Source organism: Mustelus asterias, chromosome 7 (genome assembly GCF_964213995.1).
Source record: "Mustelus asterias chromosome 7, sMusAst1.hap1.1, whole genome shotgun sequence".
Taxonomy (NCBI): domain Eukaryota; kingdom Metazoa; phylum Chordata; class Chondrichthyes; order Carcharhiniformes; family Triakidae; genus Mustelus; species Mustelus asterias.
In genome coordinates this window covers 63,076,016-63,096,834 of record NC_135807.1, presented here as the reverse complement: position 1 = coordinate 63,096,834, position 20,819 = coordinate 63,076,016, and the positions used below count along the sequence as shown (strand labels likewise).

General features: G+C 42.4%; 1 protein-coding gene across 1 annotated transcript in view; it reads right to left on the bottom strand.

The window, feature by feature from the left end:
• Nucleotides 1-20,819, bottom strand: part of sntg1 (syntrophin, gamma 1) — a 122,096-nt gene that overhangs the window by 11,632 nt on the left and 89,645 nt on the right. Inside the window, exons 14-15 of the mRNA XM_078215494.1 lie at nt 17,621-17,773; nt 2,681-2,773 (exon numbers count right to left, since the gene is read on the bottom strand). Of these exons, the coding sequence (XP_078071620.1) occupies nt 2,681-2,773; nt 17,621-17,773 (246 nt within the window). The remainder of the gene's footprint in view (nt 1-2,680; nt 2,774-17,620; nt 17,774-20,819) is intronic.

Here is a 20,819-nt window from a genome sequence, read left to right as displayed (position 1 = left end):
GTCAGCCCACTACCAGGATTCCTGCTGAGCCTCTGAGACTCTTTGGTATGTTTTCTTCAGGATTCTTCATTCTGAGGAACCTAACAAGTGTAGGGAGAGGCTGTTTAGGCAGGGGGGGGGGTCTTGTAGACCCTCTCCTACCTTGTTTAAATCAGCACATTAGTCCTGCATCTCCTACAGAAGCATTTACATTGCCAGGACAGTCACAGCAAATCCAAGGACAGGAGTGGGAAGTTGTGCGTGGAGTCTGAAGAGATAGGAGAGGCACTAAATGAATATTTTTCGTCGGTATTCACACTGGAGAGGGACAGTGTTGTTGAGGGGAGTACTGAGATGCAGGCTGTTGGACTGGATGGGATTGATGTTCATAAGGAGGAGGTGTTAGCAATTCTGGAAAGGGTAAAAATAGATAAGTCCCCTGGGCCGGATGGGATTTATCCTCGGATTCTCTGGGAGGCTAGAGAGGAGATTGCAGAGCCTTTGGCTTTGATCTTTGTGTCGTCATTGTCTACAGGAACAGTGCCAGAAGACTGGAGGATAGCAAATGTTGTCCCCTTGTTCAAGAAGGGGAGTAGCGAGAACCCTGGTAATTATAGACCGGTGAGCCTTACTTCTGTTGTGGGCAAAGTATTGGAAAGGATTATAAGAGATAGGATTTATAATCACCTAGAAAGGAATAATTTGATTAGGGATAGTCAGCACGGTTTTGTGAAGGGCAGGTCGTGCCTCACAAACCTTATTGAGGTCTTTGAGAAGGTGACCAAAGAGGTGGATGAGGGTAAAGCGGTTGATGTGGTGTATATGGATTTCAGCAAAGCGTTTGATAAGGTTCCCCATGGTAAGCCTTTGCAGAAAATACGGACACATGGGATTGAGGGTGATTTAGTGGTTTGGATCACGAATTGGCTAGCTGTAAGAAAACAAAGGGTGGTGGTTGATGGGAAATATTCATCCTGGAGTTCAATTACTAGTGGTGTACCGCAAGGATCTGTTTTGGGGCCACTGCTGTTTGTCATTTTTATTAATGACTTGGATGAGGGCGTGGAAGGATGGATTAGTAAATTTGCGGATGACACTAAAGTAGGTGGAGTTGTAGACAGTGCGGAGGGAAGTGCGGAGGTTACAGAGGGACGTAGATAAGCTGCAGAGCTGGGCTGAGAGGTGGCAAATGGAGTTTAATGCGAAAAAGTGTGAGGTGATTCACTTTGGAAGGAGTAACAGGAATACAGAGTACTGGGCTAATGGTAAGATACTTGGTAGTGTGGATGAACAGAGGGATCTGGGTGTCCATGTGCATAGATCCCTGAAAGTTGGCACCCAGGTTGATAGGGTTGTTAAGAAGGCGTACGGTGTGTTAGCTTTTATTGGTAGAGGGATTGAGTTTCGGAGCCAGGAGGTCATGCTGCAACTGTACAAAACTCTGGTGCTGCCGCATTTGGAGTATTGCGTACAGTTCTGGTCGCCGTATTATAGGAAAGATGTGGAAGTATTGGAAAGGGTGCAGAGGAGAGTTACCAGGATGTTGCCTGGTATGGTGGGAAAATCGTATGAGGAAAGGCTGAGGGGCTTGAGGTTGTTTTCGTTAGAGAGAAGAAGGTTAAGAGGTGACTTAATAGAGGCATACAAGATGATCAGAGGATTAGATAGGGTGCATAGTGAGAGCCTTTTTCCTCGGATGGTGTTGGCTAGCACGAGGGGACATAGCTTTAAATTGAGGGGTGAGAGATATAGGACAGATGTTAGAGGTAGGTTCTTTACTCAGAGAGTAGTAAGGGCGTGGAATGCCCTGCCTGCAGCAGTGGTGGACTCGTCAACGTTGAGAGCGTTCAAGTGGTTATTGGATAAACATATGGATGATATTGGAATAGTGTAGATTAGAGGGGCTTTAGATTGGTACCACTGGTCGGCGCAACATCGAGGGCCGAAGGGCCTGTACTGGGCTGTAATGTTCTATGTTCTATGTTCTAAGAGCAGTGTCATGGGAACAGAAATCTATGCAATGGATCCCTGGCCCATTTCCCTTGCCTTTGTTGTTGGGGAATGCCAATTCCCTAGATGAAGGAAAGAGGAAAACCTATCATGTGAGTCATCCGACTGGCATCAGTGATATACGAGTTTAATTAAGACAATGGATGAAGCTCTCTTCACTCAGTGAGTAAGTTGAACAGGTTCACAAACAATAGAAGTATTTCAACATATTATATGAAAAGGAACTGATTGGTTTATGTTCAGATTTGAAGATGAAATGACATGAATGGATTTGAATCATCAATAATTTGAAAATGTTAAGGCACTTTTGCTATTAACGTTTAATAATTTATCATATTATCTGACATGGCAGTGAATTTCAAATGTCTTTACAAACCTTAATTAAATATAAAGAAAATGACACTGTCCCACAAAAGCTTGAACAAGACATACACTTAAAATACAGACTTATTATGGTTTGTCACTACAGGGCATTCATTCAAATTTAGTTACCCATATGGTGGAATGTATCTGAATGCAGAGTTTTCTGTGATTAAAAAATGCCTTTCTTCAACTTATTTGACAGCTTCGTGATAAAACTTTACAAATCAATTAGTACTTGTGTGCTTAAATATTGAGCAGAAGGAACTTTGTGCAAATTTCCAACTAAATTAATGTTAATGAAAAGGCAACTTTCAATTTATTATCTTACCTTTGACGCAGCATCAAAACATACAAATCCCATATTGAAGTCTATTGTTAGTCCCATGAGGTGACTCTCCAGCACACATGCGTAGGTCTTACACTGAAACAGTAGGAAACAAAATATTGCAGGGAACGCTTGTTATAGATTTAGGTCACAGAGAGATTGTACTGAAACACATCATAGAAACATCTCCTGATGATCAATCCTCCTATAGAACTTTAGGCAGTTTCATAAAGATTTGAGGCCATCTTCCCATTTACTATTTGAATGGTCAGAAGATAAAATGGAGATGTTGCAGAAATTAAATTCATCCATTTGGTAAGATTCTAAAGTCTCTAAATTGCAACATCCAGATGTTTCTTAAATGGTTCCAGGATGTTCATTTCCACTGCTCTATCTGGAAGTCTATAATGGTCACTCTTTGTGTGAAGAAGGATTTCCTGACATGATTTAAATTTTCTTTTCAGTAGTCTGTGCCTGTGTCCCCTTGTACCAATCTTGCAATTTAAATTAATGTACTTTCTGTTCCCCTAACCACCATAAGATCACCTCTCCAATGCCTCCTGATATAAAAGTTGAATAAGACTGGACTGGGATGGATGTGAAAGCAAAACAGAGAGAAAGCTCTGAGGGGCTACAGGTCTTGTCATTAATTGGATGTTTTATCAGTCATTATGAATCTGTACATATCTTACCAATGTTTTATACAGTGCACAGAAGGGATAGTTACTTGTTGCAGTTTATAATCACTTACGAGCTCAAACAGAGCCTGGATTTTCATCGGGCCATTTCCCGATGTTGCAACCCTGCCTCCAGCATGGCAGTGCCCACCAGGGTACTTTTATTATATGCTGGCAGAAGAGGACTGGATTTCGGGTGAAAGTCTCTGGGAACAGCACTGAGTCAGAAACAGCGGCAGGGTGATGTTGAGAAGACCAGGCTAAAAGATCCACCTTAGTTTCCTGGGACATCAACCCAGTTTGGTACATAACCCTCATACTCTTTATTCCCTCACCTCCATGCCTCTCACTCTTTGATGCCATCTCCATCATGCCCACTCACCCACACCCCATAAACTCTCAACCACCCTCCATGCCCACTCACCCAGTATCCAATATGTTCAGAACTCCTGAACCCTGCAATGACATTGGGAAGTCTTTGAAGTGTAGATGAAACTATCAAAACGAACCAATCCATTCAAAAATAACTTTTAAAAATACCTTGTCTAGATAAGCAAACAGTCATTGAAAAACTACATCAAAAGATGCAATTTTATTAAGTGATCATAAAATGTTAAGATAAATAAACTCATAGCACCCTTGCCAACCGTCTCAGTAATCCCTGCTAATTGGGAAAGCGATGGCCTAGTGGTATTATCGCTAGACTATTAAACCAGAAACTCAACTAATGTTCTGGGGACCCGGGTTCGAATACTGCCACGGCAGATGGCGGAATTTGAATTCAATAAAAAATATCTGGAATTAAGAATCTATTGAAGGCCATGAAACTATTATTGATTGTCATTAAAAATCCATCTGGTTCATTAATGTGCTTTAGGGAAGGAAATCTGCCATCCTTACCCACTCTGGCCTACATGTGACTCCAGATCCTCAACAATGTGGTTGCCTCTCAAATGCCCTCTGAAAAGGCCTAACAAGCCACTTAGTTGTCACCACAACTTTCTCAAGGTAACTAGGGATGGGCAATAAATGCTGGCTAGCCAGAAATGCCCATGTCCCATGAATGAATTTTTAAAAATCCATTAAGGGTTTGGAGCTCAGTCAAGCATTCATCATTGGGTTTCCATTGCACAGCTGTGGAAACAAACTCTTCAGAGCTGAATACATTAAAACCTTTGAAGTCATTGAAAGAGATCAGCCATCTGTTCAAGCTTAAAAACAGGGGAACAGATGTCTGAGATGTCTGAAATCAATAAAAAAAGTAAATCTCACGTGACCACTGGAAGAGTCAAATCTGAGTATCACTATTGTTCAATGCAGAAAAGTATTTTGTCCAGTGGATAATGTACTCGGAATGCATCTCAACAATTCCATTTTCACAATGTTAGTCAACATAATGGTCATTGTCTTTTAAGAACAAAATTATATCATTAACCACTGCATTTGAAACATTTTAACCTATCATACAACATTATATTATGCAATGTGAAGTTGCCAACACTTTTTGAACTACCTGACAAATGGTTTTAGACTTCAGACTAGAAATTAATGCTCCATCTGGGCTCAATTCTTCTGAGCTGCTGCGAAACGGGTTACCTTCAGAAGCTGGCCTGACTCCATCAGAAATGTAATTGCAGGGTTGGGTGGAGGGGATGGGTGTGAAATACCCACCCCTGGAATGGAGCCAGCTAGGTCAAGAAAGCACCATATTATCTTGCTACCTGCACCCTTAATAGTCTTGAAGTGCTGTAACTTGTAAGGTTAAGGACCAGCTGCTAGAAAGTAGTATTGACGTGAGCAGCTGGTTTATTTTTCTCTTTTTTGGCTGGCAGAGGCACGATGGGCTGAATGGTCTCTTTCCACCATAAACCTTCTATGGTTCTGTGGTTCTCGGCTCTTGCTTTCAGACATTGAAGAACTGCTGCCTGCCCAGTCACAGCAGCCCAAGGTTAAGAGAGTAAGAACAAATCTCATGAAGGGACCCTGTCACTTGATTTGATACTCACAGCTAGAAGTTTAGCCAATTATACTGGAGACTAGTATAGGGTTGGAGACTAGTATAGGGTTGGAGACTAGTATAAGGTTGGGATCAGCATGTGGTGAGTAATGTGGACATGAGTAATCAGCACCTAGGGTAGGGCTAAAGGATGGTTTATTTGCCAGCTCACTGCAAGATTAGGACAAGGTATTGGTGCATTGGTAGCCTTAAAAGTGGATAAATCTCCAGGTCTGGATGAATTGTGCTCTACGCTACTGTGGGAAGCAAGGGAGGAGATTGCAGGGGTTTTGACCCAAATTTTCAATTCCTCTCTGACCATGAGGGAGTCGCCAGATGACTGGAGAACAGCTAATATGGTTCCGCTTTTAAGAAGAGTTGTAGAGATAAGCCAGGGAACTACAGACCAGTGAGCGTCACGTCAGTGATAGGAAGACTGTTGGAGAAACTTCTGAAGGGGAGCATCTATCTTCACTTGGAGAGGTAAAGCTTGATCAGAGATAGTCAGCATGGCTTCCTCAAAGGGAGCTCATGCTTAACAAATTTGATTGAATTTTTGGCAGAGGCAACCAAGTGCTTAGACGAGGGTAATGCAGTTGATGTAGTTTATATGGATTTCAGCAAAGCCTTTGACAAGGTCCCACATGGGAGACATGTGAAGAAGGTAAATGCACATGTGATACAGGATAATTTGATAAAGTGGATTCAAAATGGCTCAGTTGTAAGAGAGAGGGTGTTGACAGAAGGCTGTATTAGTGACTGGAAGTCAATGTCCACATACCACAGGGATCTGTGTTGGGTCCCCTATTATTCGTCATTTAAATAAATGACATTGATGACGAGGTGGGGGGGGTAGGATTAGTAAGTTTGCGGATGGCACAAAGTTTGGCCAGATGGTTAACAGTGAGGCTGAGTGTCTTGGGCTATAAGAAGATATAGACAGAATGGTCAAATGGACAGATAAGTAATAGATGGAATTTAACCCTGAAAAGTGTGAGGTTTTTGGAAGGAGTAATTTGACAAGAAAGTACTCAATGAATGGCAGGACACTAGAAAGTTTTGTGGAACAAAAGGACCTTGGTGCATTTGTCCATAGATCACTGAAGGCAGAAGGGCATGGTGAAAAAGGCATATGGGACACCCGCCTTTATCAATCGGGGCATAGATTACAAAAGCAGGGAAGTCATGTTGGAATTGTATAGAACTTTGGTGAGGCACAGCTAGGGTGTTGTGTGCAGTTCTGGTCGCCACATTATAGGAAGGATGTGATTGCACTGGAGAGGGTGCAGAGGAGATTCACCAGGATGCTGCCTGGGATGAAACATTTAAGTTGCGAAGAGAGTTTGGATAGGCTTGGGTTGTTTTTGTTGGAGCAAAGAAAATTGAGGGGTGACCTGATTGAGGTGCACAAGATTGAGAGACATGGACAGAGTGGCTAAGGAGCCGCTATTCCCATTAGTTGAAGGGTCAGTCACAAGGGGTCATAGTTTCAGGGGACATGGTTTCAAGGTGAGGGGCAGGAGGTTTAGGGAGGATGTGGGGGAAAAGCTTTTTTACCCAGAGGGTAGTGATCATCTGGAATGTGCTGCCTGGGAGGGTGGTCGAGGCCGGTTGTCTCACATCTTTTAAAAAGCACCTGAATGAGCACATGAATCAGCATCATAACATTCAAGGCTAGAGGCCAAGTACTGGTAGATGGGATTAGGTGGGAATCCAGGCGTTTCTTACGTTTCGGTGCAGACCTGATGGGCCAAAGGGCCTCTTCTGCATTGTATGATTCTATGATTCTAAGGTGAGATTCCAGATGCATTCTGCTGCAGAGAACTCAAACGAGGACTGCAGTGGGACGTATGCATGACAGTTTTTATGGGCATGCACATTGTGATGCTAGGTGCATCGACTGACCTGCCAGCCAAACTCCAGTCCCTGTCAGGGTGTATGATGAAGTCTGGATCAATGTGTGCAGAATTTTTGGAAGTTTTTGGAAGAAATAATGTAGGGAGGAGTTATACAATAAATGGCAGAGTCATCAGGAGTATAGAAACACAGAGGGACCTAGGTGTGCAAGTCACAAATTCTTGAAGGTGGCAACACAGGTGGAGAAGGTGGTGAAGAAGGCATATGGTATGCTTGCCTTTATAGGATGGGGTATAGAGTATAAAAGCTGGAGTCTGATGATGCAGCTGTATAGAACACTGGTTAGGCCACATTTGGAGTACTGCATCCAGTTCTGGTCGCCGCACTACCAGAAGGATGTGGAGGCATTAGAGAGAGTGCAGAGAAGGTTTACCAGGATGTTGCCTGGTATGGAGGGTCTTAGCTATGAGGAGAGATTGGGTAAACTGGGGTTGTTCTCCCTGGAAAGACGGAGAATGAGGGGAGATCTAATAGAGGTGTACAAGATTATGAAGGGGATAGATAGGGTGAACAGTGGGAAGCTTTTTCCCAGGTCGGAGGTGACGATCACGAGGGGTCAGGGGCACAAGGTGAGAGGGGCGAAGTATAACTCAGATATCAGAGGGATGTTTTTTACACAGAGGGTGGGGGGGGGCCTGGAATGCGCTGCCAAGTAGGGTGGTGGAGGCAGGCACGCTGACATCGTTTAAGACTTACCTGGATAGTCACATGAGCAGCCTGGGAATGGAGGGATACAAACGATTGGTCTAGTTGGACCAAGGAGCGGCACAGGCTTGGAGGGCCGAAGGGCCTGTTTCCTGTGCTGTACTGTTCTTTGTTCTTTGTAAGGGATGGCACCGAATTTGCCCTCTCCACAGACTCTGCCCTGTCACCCTATCACACTATAGATCCGGAGGCAATTGCATTGGTGTTCCCATACTTGCTGAAGCCTTTGAGTAAACAAGTCACCTAATCCTTTGCTCCCCTCCCATGGCATGGCGCAAGGGGATTTCACATCATGTGCCTCTAACTTATTAATGTAAGTAATGTAAGTACATCATGGTAAGGGTGATACATAGACTTAGAACAAGCAAAGGATTACAAAAGCATTAAAGAGAAATGCAAATGCTGGAAACCTACATTGAGGGAATACTGAAATCATGGCAACATTCAAAAGACCAAGGTAAAAGCTAAATAATGCAGATGCTGGAAATCTGAAATAAAAACAGAAAATGCCGGATAAACTCAGCAGGTCTGGCAGCAACTGTGGAAACAAGAGTTAACACTTTGAGTTTGTATGAAGTGTCATAATTTTCCCAGCATTTTCTGTTTTTAATCCAAAACATCAAATTATTTTTTCATGTACCGATTGATGCCAGGAACAATTTTTATTTTTGTAAACGTAGATAGAATCAAGGATTCTTTATTGGAATGAGAATGACCCATTCATTCACCATTGAAACAAATAAATTTGAAACAAAATGGAGCACTCATTAAGTTTAAAAGCAAGAAGAACTGAATCAGTTATTGTGGCTGCTATTCACTCTTGGCAAACATAAACAACATTTGTAATATTAGAAAATGGTTTCCTCAGTTTAAATTTAAAGAATTCTCATGAAGAAACCTTACTGCTCTGGAATGATTTACAATCAATCAAAAACCTATCAAAGTATTTAATCATAGAATCTTACAGAACAGAAGGAGGCCATTCAGCCCATTGTACCTGAGCCAGTTCCTTAGAAGAACAATTCAATTGGTCCCCTGCAAATATTTCCTTTTCAATTTTCCATAGCCTTGCACATTTTTCCTTTTCAAATGTATGTTCAATTCCCTTGTGAAATCGGGAGCCCACTTTTGGAATTAAGAAGCTTTTGACAGTTAAGTTCAATAGGTGTTGCCAACTACAAAGGTCAAAATAAAATATTGCATGTTTAATATAATTTTGGTGAAGTGATTGATAATAGGACTTTGTTCTTAAATGGCAAATAGCCACTAAATTGACTGGCTTTGGAAAAGTCATCAGAGACATTGGAGCACATTATCCACTGGATAAAGTGCTATTCTGTATTAAACAATATTCATATTCAGTTCTTACTATATCAATTTGTCCCCTGCTTAATTATTTTCATTCATTGACAGCTCAGGCATCTGTTCCACTCCTTGAAAACTTAGCTCTATGAGTCACTTCAAATACTTCATAAAGTATTCATCTCTGTAGATTTTGATGAAATGGTTTGCAATGGAACCCAATGTAAATGTTAGGTGGAGCTCCAAACATATTAATGTATTCACCTCAACAGGGGTTGTTCACACAGCTGTCAAGCGGACTGCAAGTTTATTTATACTGCCAATTCTGTGAGTTCCGAACAGAATACTTTTTGAATGTTTTTGAATGGCTGTTTGTTTACTTTGACACGTTTATGAACATCTCAAATACTTTGCAATGTTATTATAAGGCTCATGAGTTCTGCACAGAATGGATACAGGGTGAGTAGTCATGGAGGTGGGAGACACAAGGAATGGGTTTATAGAGGAGAAGTACAGTAGGATTTTACAGCCTTGCTTGAGCGAGACCGGAAATTAACACCCGAGGTCAATATACATTTCGATTGTCCACCCCTCACTCACTCCGATTCCCGTGGCAGGTGAGGCGGTAGAATTCCGGCGTCAGAGAGGGTTATGGGGACATCGAGGTACATGGAAGATGTGGGACATATGGGGGGTATGGGGAGGAGGCAAGATATGCAGATATAAGAATATGGGAGAGAGGGGTATGGAGCAGTTATGGGGGTGGGTGAGGGTGAGGGATAAGGGACCTCACACTCATTACCAAACTGGGCTGATTTCTCAGCAAATGGAGGCAGGCCTTCTTAACTGCACACCTCACATTGCACACTGCCTGCCTCTGTTTCCATCCCGGGCTTGCTTCAGGAGGCAGCAGCCCCAGATTTCTCTATCATGGAAATAGAGTGTGGGGCTGGGGGGGTGTGGGGGGGGAGGGGTGGAGAGGTGGGGGGGGAGGTGGACACTTCCAGGCATAAGGCAGGATTGCAATGTCAGGAAATCTCCCTGCCAACGGTTGCTCTCTGCTTCAAAAGAGAAAATCTGGCCTTCACATTAGACTCTCAAAAGTGTAAAAAGGATACAGAATAAAAGTGTTGGCCACTTTCCAAGAATAAGTAATGAAAATAAAATCTTTTTAAAATGAACTGATTTAAAAATACTTATTTATTTCTTCATGGGATGGGAATGTCACTGGCGAAGCCAGCATTTGTTGCCCAACCCTAATTGCCCTTGAAAAGGCGGCGGTGAGCTTCCTTCTTGAGTCATTGCAATCCATCTGGTGCAGATTGCTGTTAGAGAAGGAATTCCAAGATCTTGATCTCATGGCAATGAAGGAATGACAATATAGTTCCATGTCAGGATGGTGTATGGCTTGGGGGGGGAACTTGCATGTAATGGTGTTCCCGTGTATCTGTTGCCCTTTTTCTACTAGATGGCAGAGGTTACAGGAAGATGTTGAGGAAGGAGCCTTGCTGAGTTGCTGCAGTGCATTGTTTGATGATACACACTGCTGCTACTGTGCGTTGGTGGTGGAGGGAGTGAATTTTGAAGATGGTGAATGGGGTGCCGATTAAGTGAACTTTCATGTCCTGGACGATGTTGAGCTTCTTGAGTGTTGTTGAACTGCACTCATCTAGGCAAGTGAAGAGTACTTCTTTACATTCCTGGCTTGTAGTTTGTAGATGGTGGACAGGCTTTGGGGAGTTTGGGGGTGAGTTCCTTGCAGCAGAATTTTCAGCCTCATGCCTGCTCTCGGAGCCATGGTATTTATATGGCCAGTCCAGTCCAATTCTGTTCTGGTCAATGGCAGCTCTCAGAATGGTGGTACTGGGGATTCAACGATGAATGTCAAGGGGAGATAGTTGGATTTCTCTTGTTGATGATGGTCATTGGCTGGCACTTGTGTGGTACGAATGTAACTTATCACTTATCAGCCCAAATTTGAATATTGTCCTGGTCTTTCTGCATATGGACATTGTCTACTTCAGTACCTGAGGAGTTGCAAATGGTAGCGAGCATTGGGCAACATCAGCAATATCCCCACTTTTCACCTAATGATGGAAGGAAGCTGAATAAGGTTTGGTCTAAGACATCAACCTGAGGAATTCCTGCAGCAATGTCCTGGGAGGAAGATGAATGACCTCCAACAAACACAATCATATTCCTTGGTGCTAAGTATGACTCCCACCGGTGTAGAGCATTTCCCATTGACACCTATTTTGCTAAGGCTCCTTGATGCCATATTCAATCAAATGCCGCCTTGGTGTCAAAGGCAATCACTCTCACCTCATCTCATGAGATCAGCTTCGTCCATGTTTGGAACAAGGCTGTAAGGAGAGGCCCTGACGGAACCCAAAATGAAAGTTAATGAACAAGTTATTGCTGTGTAAAAAAAAGTACAACTGCCATAGTCCCAGATGACCAGAAGCTGCTCGCCTCTTTGGGAGAGAGAGCTGACTGGTGGTGATTTTAACCTGAGGATCCCCACACCTCAGGCAAGGGGCAAGTTTGAGAAGGCAGAGCCTTCATGAATAACCTGTGTGAGTGTATGTGCGATGATGTGGAGATGCTGGCGTTGGACTGGGGTGAACACAGTAAGAAGTCTCACAACACCAGGTTAAAGTCCAACAGGTTTATTTGGTAGCAAATACCATAAGCTTTCAGAGCGCTGCTCCTTCGTCAGATGGAGTGGAAATGTGCTCTCAAACAGTGCACAGAGACACAAAATCAAATTACAGAATACTGATTAGAATCCTCCACCCACATTGTCTGTACCTTTAAGACCTGGCTGGCTGTAGGGATTCGCATTCTAATCAGTATTCTGTAACTTGATTTTGTGTCTCTGTGCACTGTTTGAGAGCACATTTCCACTCTATCTGACGAAGGAGCAGCGCCCCGAAAGCTTATGGTATTTGCTACCAAATAAACCTGTTGCACTTTAACCTGGTGTTGTGAGACTTCTTACTGAGTGTATGTGCCACATGATAGTACTGTTGACTACACCCTCCATCACCTTTCTGATGATAAAAACAAGGTTGTTGGGACAGTAACTGGCTGGATTGGATTTGTCCTGTCTTTTGTGGACAGGATGTGGAGATGCCGGCGTTGGACTGGGATAAACACAGTAAGGAGTCTAACAACACCAGGTTAAAGTCCAACAGGTTTATTTGGTAGCAAACGCCACTAGCTTTCGGAGCGCTGCTCCTTCGTCAGGTGAGTGGGAGATCTGCTCATAAACAGCAAACAGTATCTTTATATGCCCTGTTTGCTGTTTATGAGCAGATCTCCCACTCACCTGACAAAGGAGCAGCGCTCCGAAAGCTAGTGGCGTTTGCTACCAAATAAACCTATTGGACTTTAACCTGGTGTTGTTAGACTCCTTACTTTTGTGGACAAGACATACTTGGGCAGTTTTTCACCCTGTTGGGTAGAAGCCAGTGTTGTAGCTGCACTAGAATAGCTTGGCTATGTGCACAGCTAGTTCTGGAACACAAGTCTTCAGTACTATTGTTGGGATGTTTTCAGGGCCCAAAGCCCAGTGGCTTCAGCTGTTTCTTGATATACTTCATATAGTAATTGCAAAAAAGTACTGCAGAAAAATTGCAACAGAAATGTAATGAAAATTGCAGTGCTTTTATTTAAAGTCTTAAAACATTTGGACTTTGCAATTTGACCAGTATTTTGAGTAGTTAGGTTGCTAGTTCACACTTAAGTCAAACGTTACAGACAAGTGAATTAGGAGTGTCTTCCTCTTTGGAGAACTTTACAAAAGATGGTGCATTGTATTGCCAATATTCATCATTTTTATCGGCAGTGCCATTTCACAGTCATGTTGAAATAATTTTATTGACTGTCAATTTGAAGATGCCAGCTCATGGACAGGATGCATAAAATTCACCAGAATAAATGATGTTAAATTAAACCAGGCTCAAAAAGGACAGAACTGGGTACTAAATATTCATGGACGTGAGGGTTTCAGGAAAGATAAGTAAAGAAAGGAGAGAGAAGATATTCTAGAAGGGTTAAGGGCAGAATCCATTTTATTGAAGCTAAAAAAATAACCACCACATTTCTGGGTGTAAATGGGTCACCAACTAGTGGGAAAGATATAGATGAACACATTTGCAAGGAAATTATGGAGAAGTGAACAATTATAGAGTACTTATCGAGGGAGACTTATTACTATCCCAGTCTATATCAGGAAATTTAATGTAAATGGCAGATAAGCAAAAGATTTGACAGTGTTCAGGAGAATTTTCTACATTAGTGTGTTTCTAGTCCAATGAGAAATGAGACATTGCTGGCTCTGGTTCTGGGGAATGAGGTGGGTCAAGCGGATTAAATATCAGTAGGGGCACATTTGGGGGACTGTGATCATTGTATCATAAGATTTGGATTAGCTATGGAAAAGAACAAGAAACAATCTAGAACATAAAATTATTAATCTGGGACAGTCAACTTCAATGGGATGAAAATGGATTTGACCGCATTATATAGAATCAAGAATTTGGAGTCGAAGCTACAATGAAACAATGGTCTGTCTTTAAAGAGGAGATAGTGTAGGTACAGTTGAGATACATTCCCAAGAGGGGGAAGGTAGGACAAACAAATACAGAGCTCCCAGGATGGAGAAAGAGATAGAGAATGGGATGAAGCATAAAAGTGATGCATAGGATATCAGATGGATAATACAACTGAGAATCAGGCTGAGTATATAAAGTTCAGAAGGTGAGTGGAGAAAATAAAGATAGAAGCTAAGGAAGAGTATCAGTAGAGAGTGGCAGCTAACATAAATGGGAATCCAAAAGCATTTACATAGTAAAAGGGTGGTAAAGGGAGGAACTGATTAGAAACTTACAATAGGATTTTGCACAGATGCCAGGGCATGGCTAAAGTTCTAAATGGATATTTTGATTTTTTTTGCGGAAGAAGGTGGTACCTAGTTATAGTGAAAGAGGAAATTGTTGAGACACTGGATATACTAAAAATTGACAATAATAGGTTAGCTACACTTGAAATTGATAAATCACCAGGACTGGATAAGAAGCATCCGAGGATAACGAAGGAGGTGAAGATAAAAGTTATGGAGGTATAGGCCATATTCTTACAATCCCCCATAGGTGTAGGGGTCATGTCAGACAACTGGTGAACTGCAAGCATTACAACCTTTTCCCAAAAAAAATTATGTAAGGGTAAGCTAAGTAACTGACATTGGTTGTGGGGAAGCTTTTGGAAATGATAATTCAGGACAAAAGTAATAGTCATTTGGGAAAATGTGGGTAAGTGTGGAAAACCAGCACTGACTTGTTCAAGGCAAATCGTGTTTAACTAACTTGATTTCAGTTTTTTGATGAGGTGAAAATGAAGGTTGGTGAGGGTACTGCAGAGGATATGGTGTACATGTAACTCCAAAAGGCACTTGATAAAATGTTAGCAGCATTGTCTGCAAAGTTAGAGCCCATGGGATAAAAGGGGCAGTGCAATATGGCTACGAAATTGGCTGAGCAACAGGAAGCTGAGAGTAATGGTGCATGGCTGTTTTACAGTCTGGAAGAGTGAGGTTAACCAGTGGTCGGTGTTTGGATAATTGTTTTCTAAATCTATATTACTGACCTACACTTGGGTGTGCAGGACACAACTTCAAAATTTGCAGCTAACATAAAACTTATTGAGAGCTATAAGGAGGATAGTGATAAACTTGAAGGGGGCAAATACAGGCTGGTGAAATGGGTGTGATAGATGAAATTGAATGCAACAAAGTATGAGTTGATTAATTTTGATTGGAGTAATAAGAACAGGCAATATAAAACGAGTGGTAGAATTCTGACGTGGTGCAGGAGCAGAGGGAACTGGGAGTCTATATGCATAAATCATTGAAGATAACATGGCAGGTTGAGGAAGCAGCTAATAAAATCTATATGGTCCTGAGCTTTATACATAGAAACAAATAATGCAATTAAGATATGATAAACCTGTGCAAAACATTTACTGGTCCTCAACTGGAGTATTGTGTCCAGTTCTGGGCACTTTAGGAATGATGTGAAGCCATTAGAGAGAGTGCAGTAAAGGTTCATGTGAATGGTCCCAGAGATAAGAGACTTCAGATATTTGGATAGATTGGAGAAGTTGGAGCTGTTCCCTTTGGAGAAGTGAAGAGTGAGATGATATTTAATGGAGCTGTTCCAAATCATGAATGGTCTGGATAGAATAGATGGGGGTCAAACCCTTCCCATTCGCAGAATGAACAAGAAACAAAGTGTACTGATTTCAGGTGATTGGCAAAGAAGCACTGGCAAAATGTGAAAACACATTTTCATGCACTGAGTAATTAGAATTTGGAACACATTGCCCGAGAGTGTGGTAGAGGCAGATTCAAGCGAAACCTTAAAAACAGAATTGTATAATTATCTGAAGAGAAAAATGTATTGAGCCAGGGGAAAAATGGGTGGGAGTTGGCCTAAGTGCATTGTTTTGCAGAGAGCTGGCACAGACACAATGGGCTGAATAATCTACTTCTGTACTGTGACCATTTTATGGACTGGATTTTACTGCTCCCCAGGGGCAGGTTGGCAAGTGCTCGCTGCAATGACTCCAGTGGTGGGGGAGGTATCAGTAGGTCTGCCTGTCAATGAGCCCAATGAAGCTCTTAACTGGCCAACAAACAGCCACATAGGACTTCCTCCCTTCCCTACTGTGATTTAACCCATGGGGGAGAGGCCCAAGCTGAGTTTCCAGCCCCACAGCTTTCACTGTTTGAAATAGGGCTGGTAATGGAGCATGGCATGGGGTTGCTACTTTTTGGACCCTCCAATGCCCACTAACACCCTTCCCTCTCCACCCCCAGGTTTTGATGTAGGGAATAGGAATTCAATGGGAATATAACACAAACACCCCACCAGCTTTTGTCAAAATTTTCCATTTGTAATATTCCCATAAACAGGATAAGGATGGCAAGAATATGGGATATTAGAATTGCCCATTTAATTTCAGGGAAAACAATAGGTCTATTTTATCATAAAAGCCTTATGTTAAGCTTATTTTTCCCCTAATTGTTCGTTCCATTCAAGCTGCTGCTTTCTTCTCAACTATTATTTGATTCAGGTCAGTTGCATTTTCAACATCGCTGTCGATTGCCTCCCCCTTGCCCCATCCCTCCCCCGTTCCCCCACCCGACCTCGCTCCTTTTTCATTGCGGAACATTTGTTCTTTGTTGCCATGCTGGGTTGCCTGTTTGATCCTGTGGTGTCACTGGCTTTTGAGGAAATGAAAATCGAGGAAATATCACCTATTTTACACTGCCACACTAAAGTAAAGAGCCCTCTTTGTTCCAGTCTTGTGTTCGTTTTCTTGCCATTTCTGGCATCTCAACAAAACAGAAAAAATTGCAAATGGAGTGGTTTCCACTCGCTGAGCAGTGCTTGGTATCTGTGGAGAATCTGAAAGCAGTTTGTCAGCTGGATATGACAATGTTGCACCTCCTGCAGCTGGCTGGATTTATACAAAATTCTGGTGATTCAATGTTAATTTTAAATCACAGTCAGCACTTCCATGTATTCATAGAAGTAAACTTTTTAAAGTAAAATATGAGTTAAAAATAAAAAAGGCACAACTGTTGGATCAAAAGTCCATTTTTGTTCCTAAAGGACAGGCAGACAGACACACACACACATATGTTGTTACACAATCATCAGGTAACTTCACCACAGTAACATTGGCAACTCTTCCACTTGTTAATGATTTATTAATTAGAGCTTTTTTAATGCTGTGATTCATCAGGACAAAAGGGAATTGTTGAGATAATTTTTTTCTCTCATTTCTAACACCTTGATTTTTTTCACCATGAATAAATAATGCAAAATCAATAAATTAGGATTGAAATCACCAATGATGGCAACACTGCTACAATTATATAACGGCAAAATGCTGCGGATGCTGGAATCTGAAATAAAAACAGAAAAAGCTGGAAAATCTTAGCAGCTTTGACAGCAGCTGTGGAGAGAGAATAGAGCCAATATTTCGAGTCTGGCTGACCCTTCATCAGTGTTCGTTCTATTCTCTCTCCACAGATGCCGTCAGACCTGCTGAGATTTTCCAGCATTTTCTGTTTTTGTAACTGCTACAATTATCTGTTCAGGAGAGCATAGACATGCCCTCAGTAAGTGGAAATTGTTCAATGAAACTACCATTCTGTATGTCGGTGAAGTTGTGGAAATGAACCCGGTCAAATAGATACAGAGGAATTCAATTAATACAAATTAAAGAGAGATTGAAGCTTAGGTATAATTTCTGATTGCTTAAATTTTGTAGTACCTGCATTCGTTCCACCTCTAAGAAAGTTGCCGTCTGAAAGGCCTTTTCCCACAGGATAAGTTCATATTCTAATTCCACACTGAAGATAAGGTCTTCTCCATTTTCTGTCTGAACACTAAAACAGTGTTTCCGCCGGTCCCACAGATCACTGTCCTGATGAAAACCTGAAGTTATATAATCTGGCATACATCAATTAATATTTTCACCGAACACACACATTTAAGGCTATAAATCGCAAATGCAGCACTTGATGCAAGCAAGTTATTTTTGTTTCAGTTGCAACCTGAATATTGCAGGAAGTGAATCTTTAACAAAATGTGCTGACAAGACTTTCTTCATAATTCACTTCCAAATGATGATGCAATTGGTCTGAAAAGGTGTCTGCATGTCAAAAGAAAATTGCTATGTTGCTCGCATCTTTTGAGGGGGAAAATGATATCCGAGGGCCCAGAACTTCCATGAAGTGGCAGTCACTGTTGGATTGCCATTCCGCATCCTTTTACTTACCAAAGACTGGAGATACACCTGGACTTCTGACCTGGGCCTAAGAAATATGCAGTGTAGATACTCCTCAAGTTCTTTCTGTGCGGAGCAGGAACAAGGGGCAAGTGAAGCCTCCTCCTCCTTTATACAGCACTAGCAATTCCACTGCAGACCTTACATGGAGCACGTCTTCTGGGGTGCCCCTAGGGTATGACTCCGACCCCTTCCAGCCCCGAGGAATGGAAGATCTGGGCCGATGTGCACCCTTTTCTTTTCTCACAGGTTAAATATCAACTGAAACCTTTTTTAAGCTCAGCATTGTATCATGAAACATTAGCTTTTTAATGGAAAGGCCTAGTTGCTTTCATCTATCCAATTTTAAAACATAATATATGAGATATAAAACTTGGGATGCCATGGTGAATCTCGGTAAAATCTTAGGTCACAGTTGGAGTCGTGCATGTAGTTTTGGTCTTCAAATGATGGGAAACAGGTCAAAACAATACAAAAGGTGCAACACAAATTCACTAGGATAACTGTACCTGGAAATACAAAACCAAAAAAAGGACTTGAACAATTAGAACTGTTTTTATTAGAAGAGAGGAGATGATAAGGTGATTTGACAGAGAAGTGTTTAAGATTTTGAAGCAATGGAATGGTGTAAATAGGGTTAGACTTCAAAATTTGAAGGATTTAATACAATGGGACATAATTATAAGGGGGTAGAAAAACACTTTAAAATACCGTTTGGAGGCTGTGGATTGCTCTAGAACTGGAGACAGAAGTAGAGACCAGAGGGGAAACATTTGACTGATGCCCAACGGGAGTAAAGCTAATGAAGCATCCAAAGCTGTTTTTTTTTTGCATTTATTTAAATGTCAGCAACAACCTTCAAACATCAAGTGAGTGCACAACTGCAAGTCTGAGATTAAAGGAAGGCTAGAACTCAACGCACTCAAATCTTGAGTGTGCAGCTGGCACTTCTTCTCCCTCTTGCCACACACAAATCATCCCCCCCCAAAAATCTGGGCTTTTAAGAAGCACTGGTTAAGATACTCACTGAACATGGCCCAGTCATTTATATCTGAAAATTGCAAAATGGGTCCTAAAACCTGTTTAAGAATTGGTTTGCATAATTAAACTGACAGCGAGCATGCTGCTCATCCATTTAGAGGTCTATGTGAAAATGGCATCAGGAGGACATTGGTCCATTTTGAACCATTGGTTCCCTATTTCTCAGGCAGTTGGAACCAATGAGGTTTCAGCCTCATTGTTCCACAGGAGCAGGCTGAGGGTAAGGGAGCTTGTTTGTGCACTAATTTATTTAATTATTTTTCAGTTAAATTTGTGAAAAAAATCGGAGGTTTTTTTTCAAAACAGGAAATAGGCCCAGCAGCAGCCTGGGAAGGTTTTGGAGGGTTTAAAAGTAGGCCGCGCCTTTGAGCGGGCAGCGTCGTTAGCGTGCAGTGGAGTGAGCAGGGGACAGAGCGAGAGCTGAAGGGCTTTGGCTCAAAACAGGCTTCGGCGAGAACAGGCAGAGGCGAGAGTAGGTTATTTTTTCTTTTCAGAAAGTTTATTCCTGTATTTCCCCAGAGCAAAAAAAAATATGCCAGGCAAGATGTTGGAATGCTCCTCTTGCAGAATGTGGGAGATCAGGGAGACCTCCGGTATCCCTGACGACAGCACCTGCAAAAGATGCATTCAGCTGCAGCTGCTAGCTAAGCGTGTTAGGGAACTGGAGAAGGAGCTTGATGACCTCCATCTAATTTGGGAGAATGAGACGTATATAGACAGTAGCTTTAGGGAGATAGTTACACCTAAGCAGCAGAGCACAGGAAATTGGGTTACTGTAAGGAGAGGAAATGGCAGTGTGAAAGGACAGGCAGAGCAGGGTTCCCCTGTGGATATACCCCTCCACAACAGGTATACTGAATTGGATACTGTTGTGGCAGATGCTTTACCTGGGACAAGCTGCGACAGCCGGAACTCTGATACTGAGTCTGGTTCTACAGCGCAAAAGGGTGGGATGAAGAAGAGGAGAGCAGTAGTGATAGGGGACTCGATGGTTAGAGGTACGGACCGGAGGTTCTGTGGTCGGGATAGAGACTCCCGCATGGTTTGTTGCCTCCCAGGTGCCAAGGTCAGCGATGTCTCTGATCGCGTGCACAGCGTTCTAAAGAGGGAAGGTGATCAGCCAGATGTCGTGGTACATGTCGGTACCAATGATGTGGGAAGGAAGAGTGAGGAGGTCCTAAAGAGTGAGTACAAAGAGCTTGGAAGGAAGTTAAAAAGCAGGACCCCGAGGGTAGTAATCTCAGGATTGCTACCTGAGCCACATGCCAGTGAGGGCAGGAGTAGGATGCTTGGGCGGATAAACACGTGGCTGAGGAACTGGTGCAGGGGGCAGGGTTTCCAATTCTTGGATCATTGGGACCTCTTCTGGGGCAGGTGGGACCTGTACAAGAGAGACGGGTTACACCTAAACTACAAGGGGACCAATATACTTGCAGGGAGATTTGCTAGTGTTATTGGGGAGCGTTTAAACTAGATTTGCAGGGGGGTGAGAACCAGAGTGCCAGAGCAGATAGTGGAGCAGGGGTAAAAAGACAGGTTAGTTCAAGCAAAATCACAAATGGAAGGGTAGAGTGTGGTGGAAATAATTTTTTGAGGTGTGTCTATTTCAATGCCAGGAGTATTGTAGGGAAGGCAGATGAGC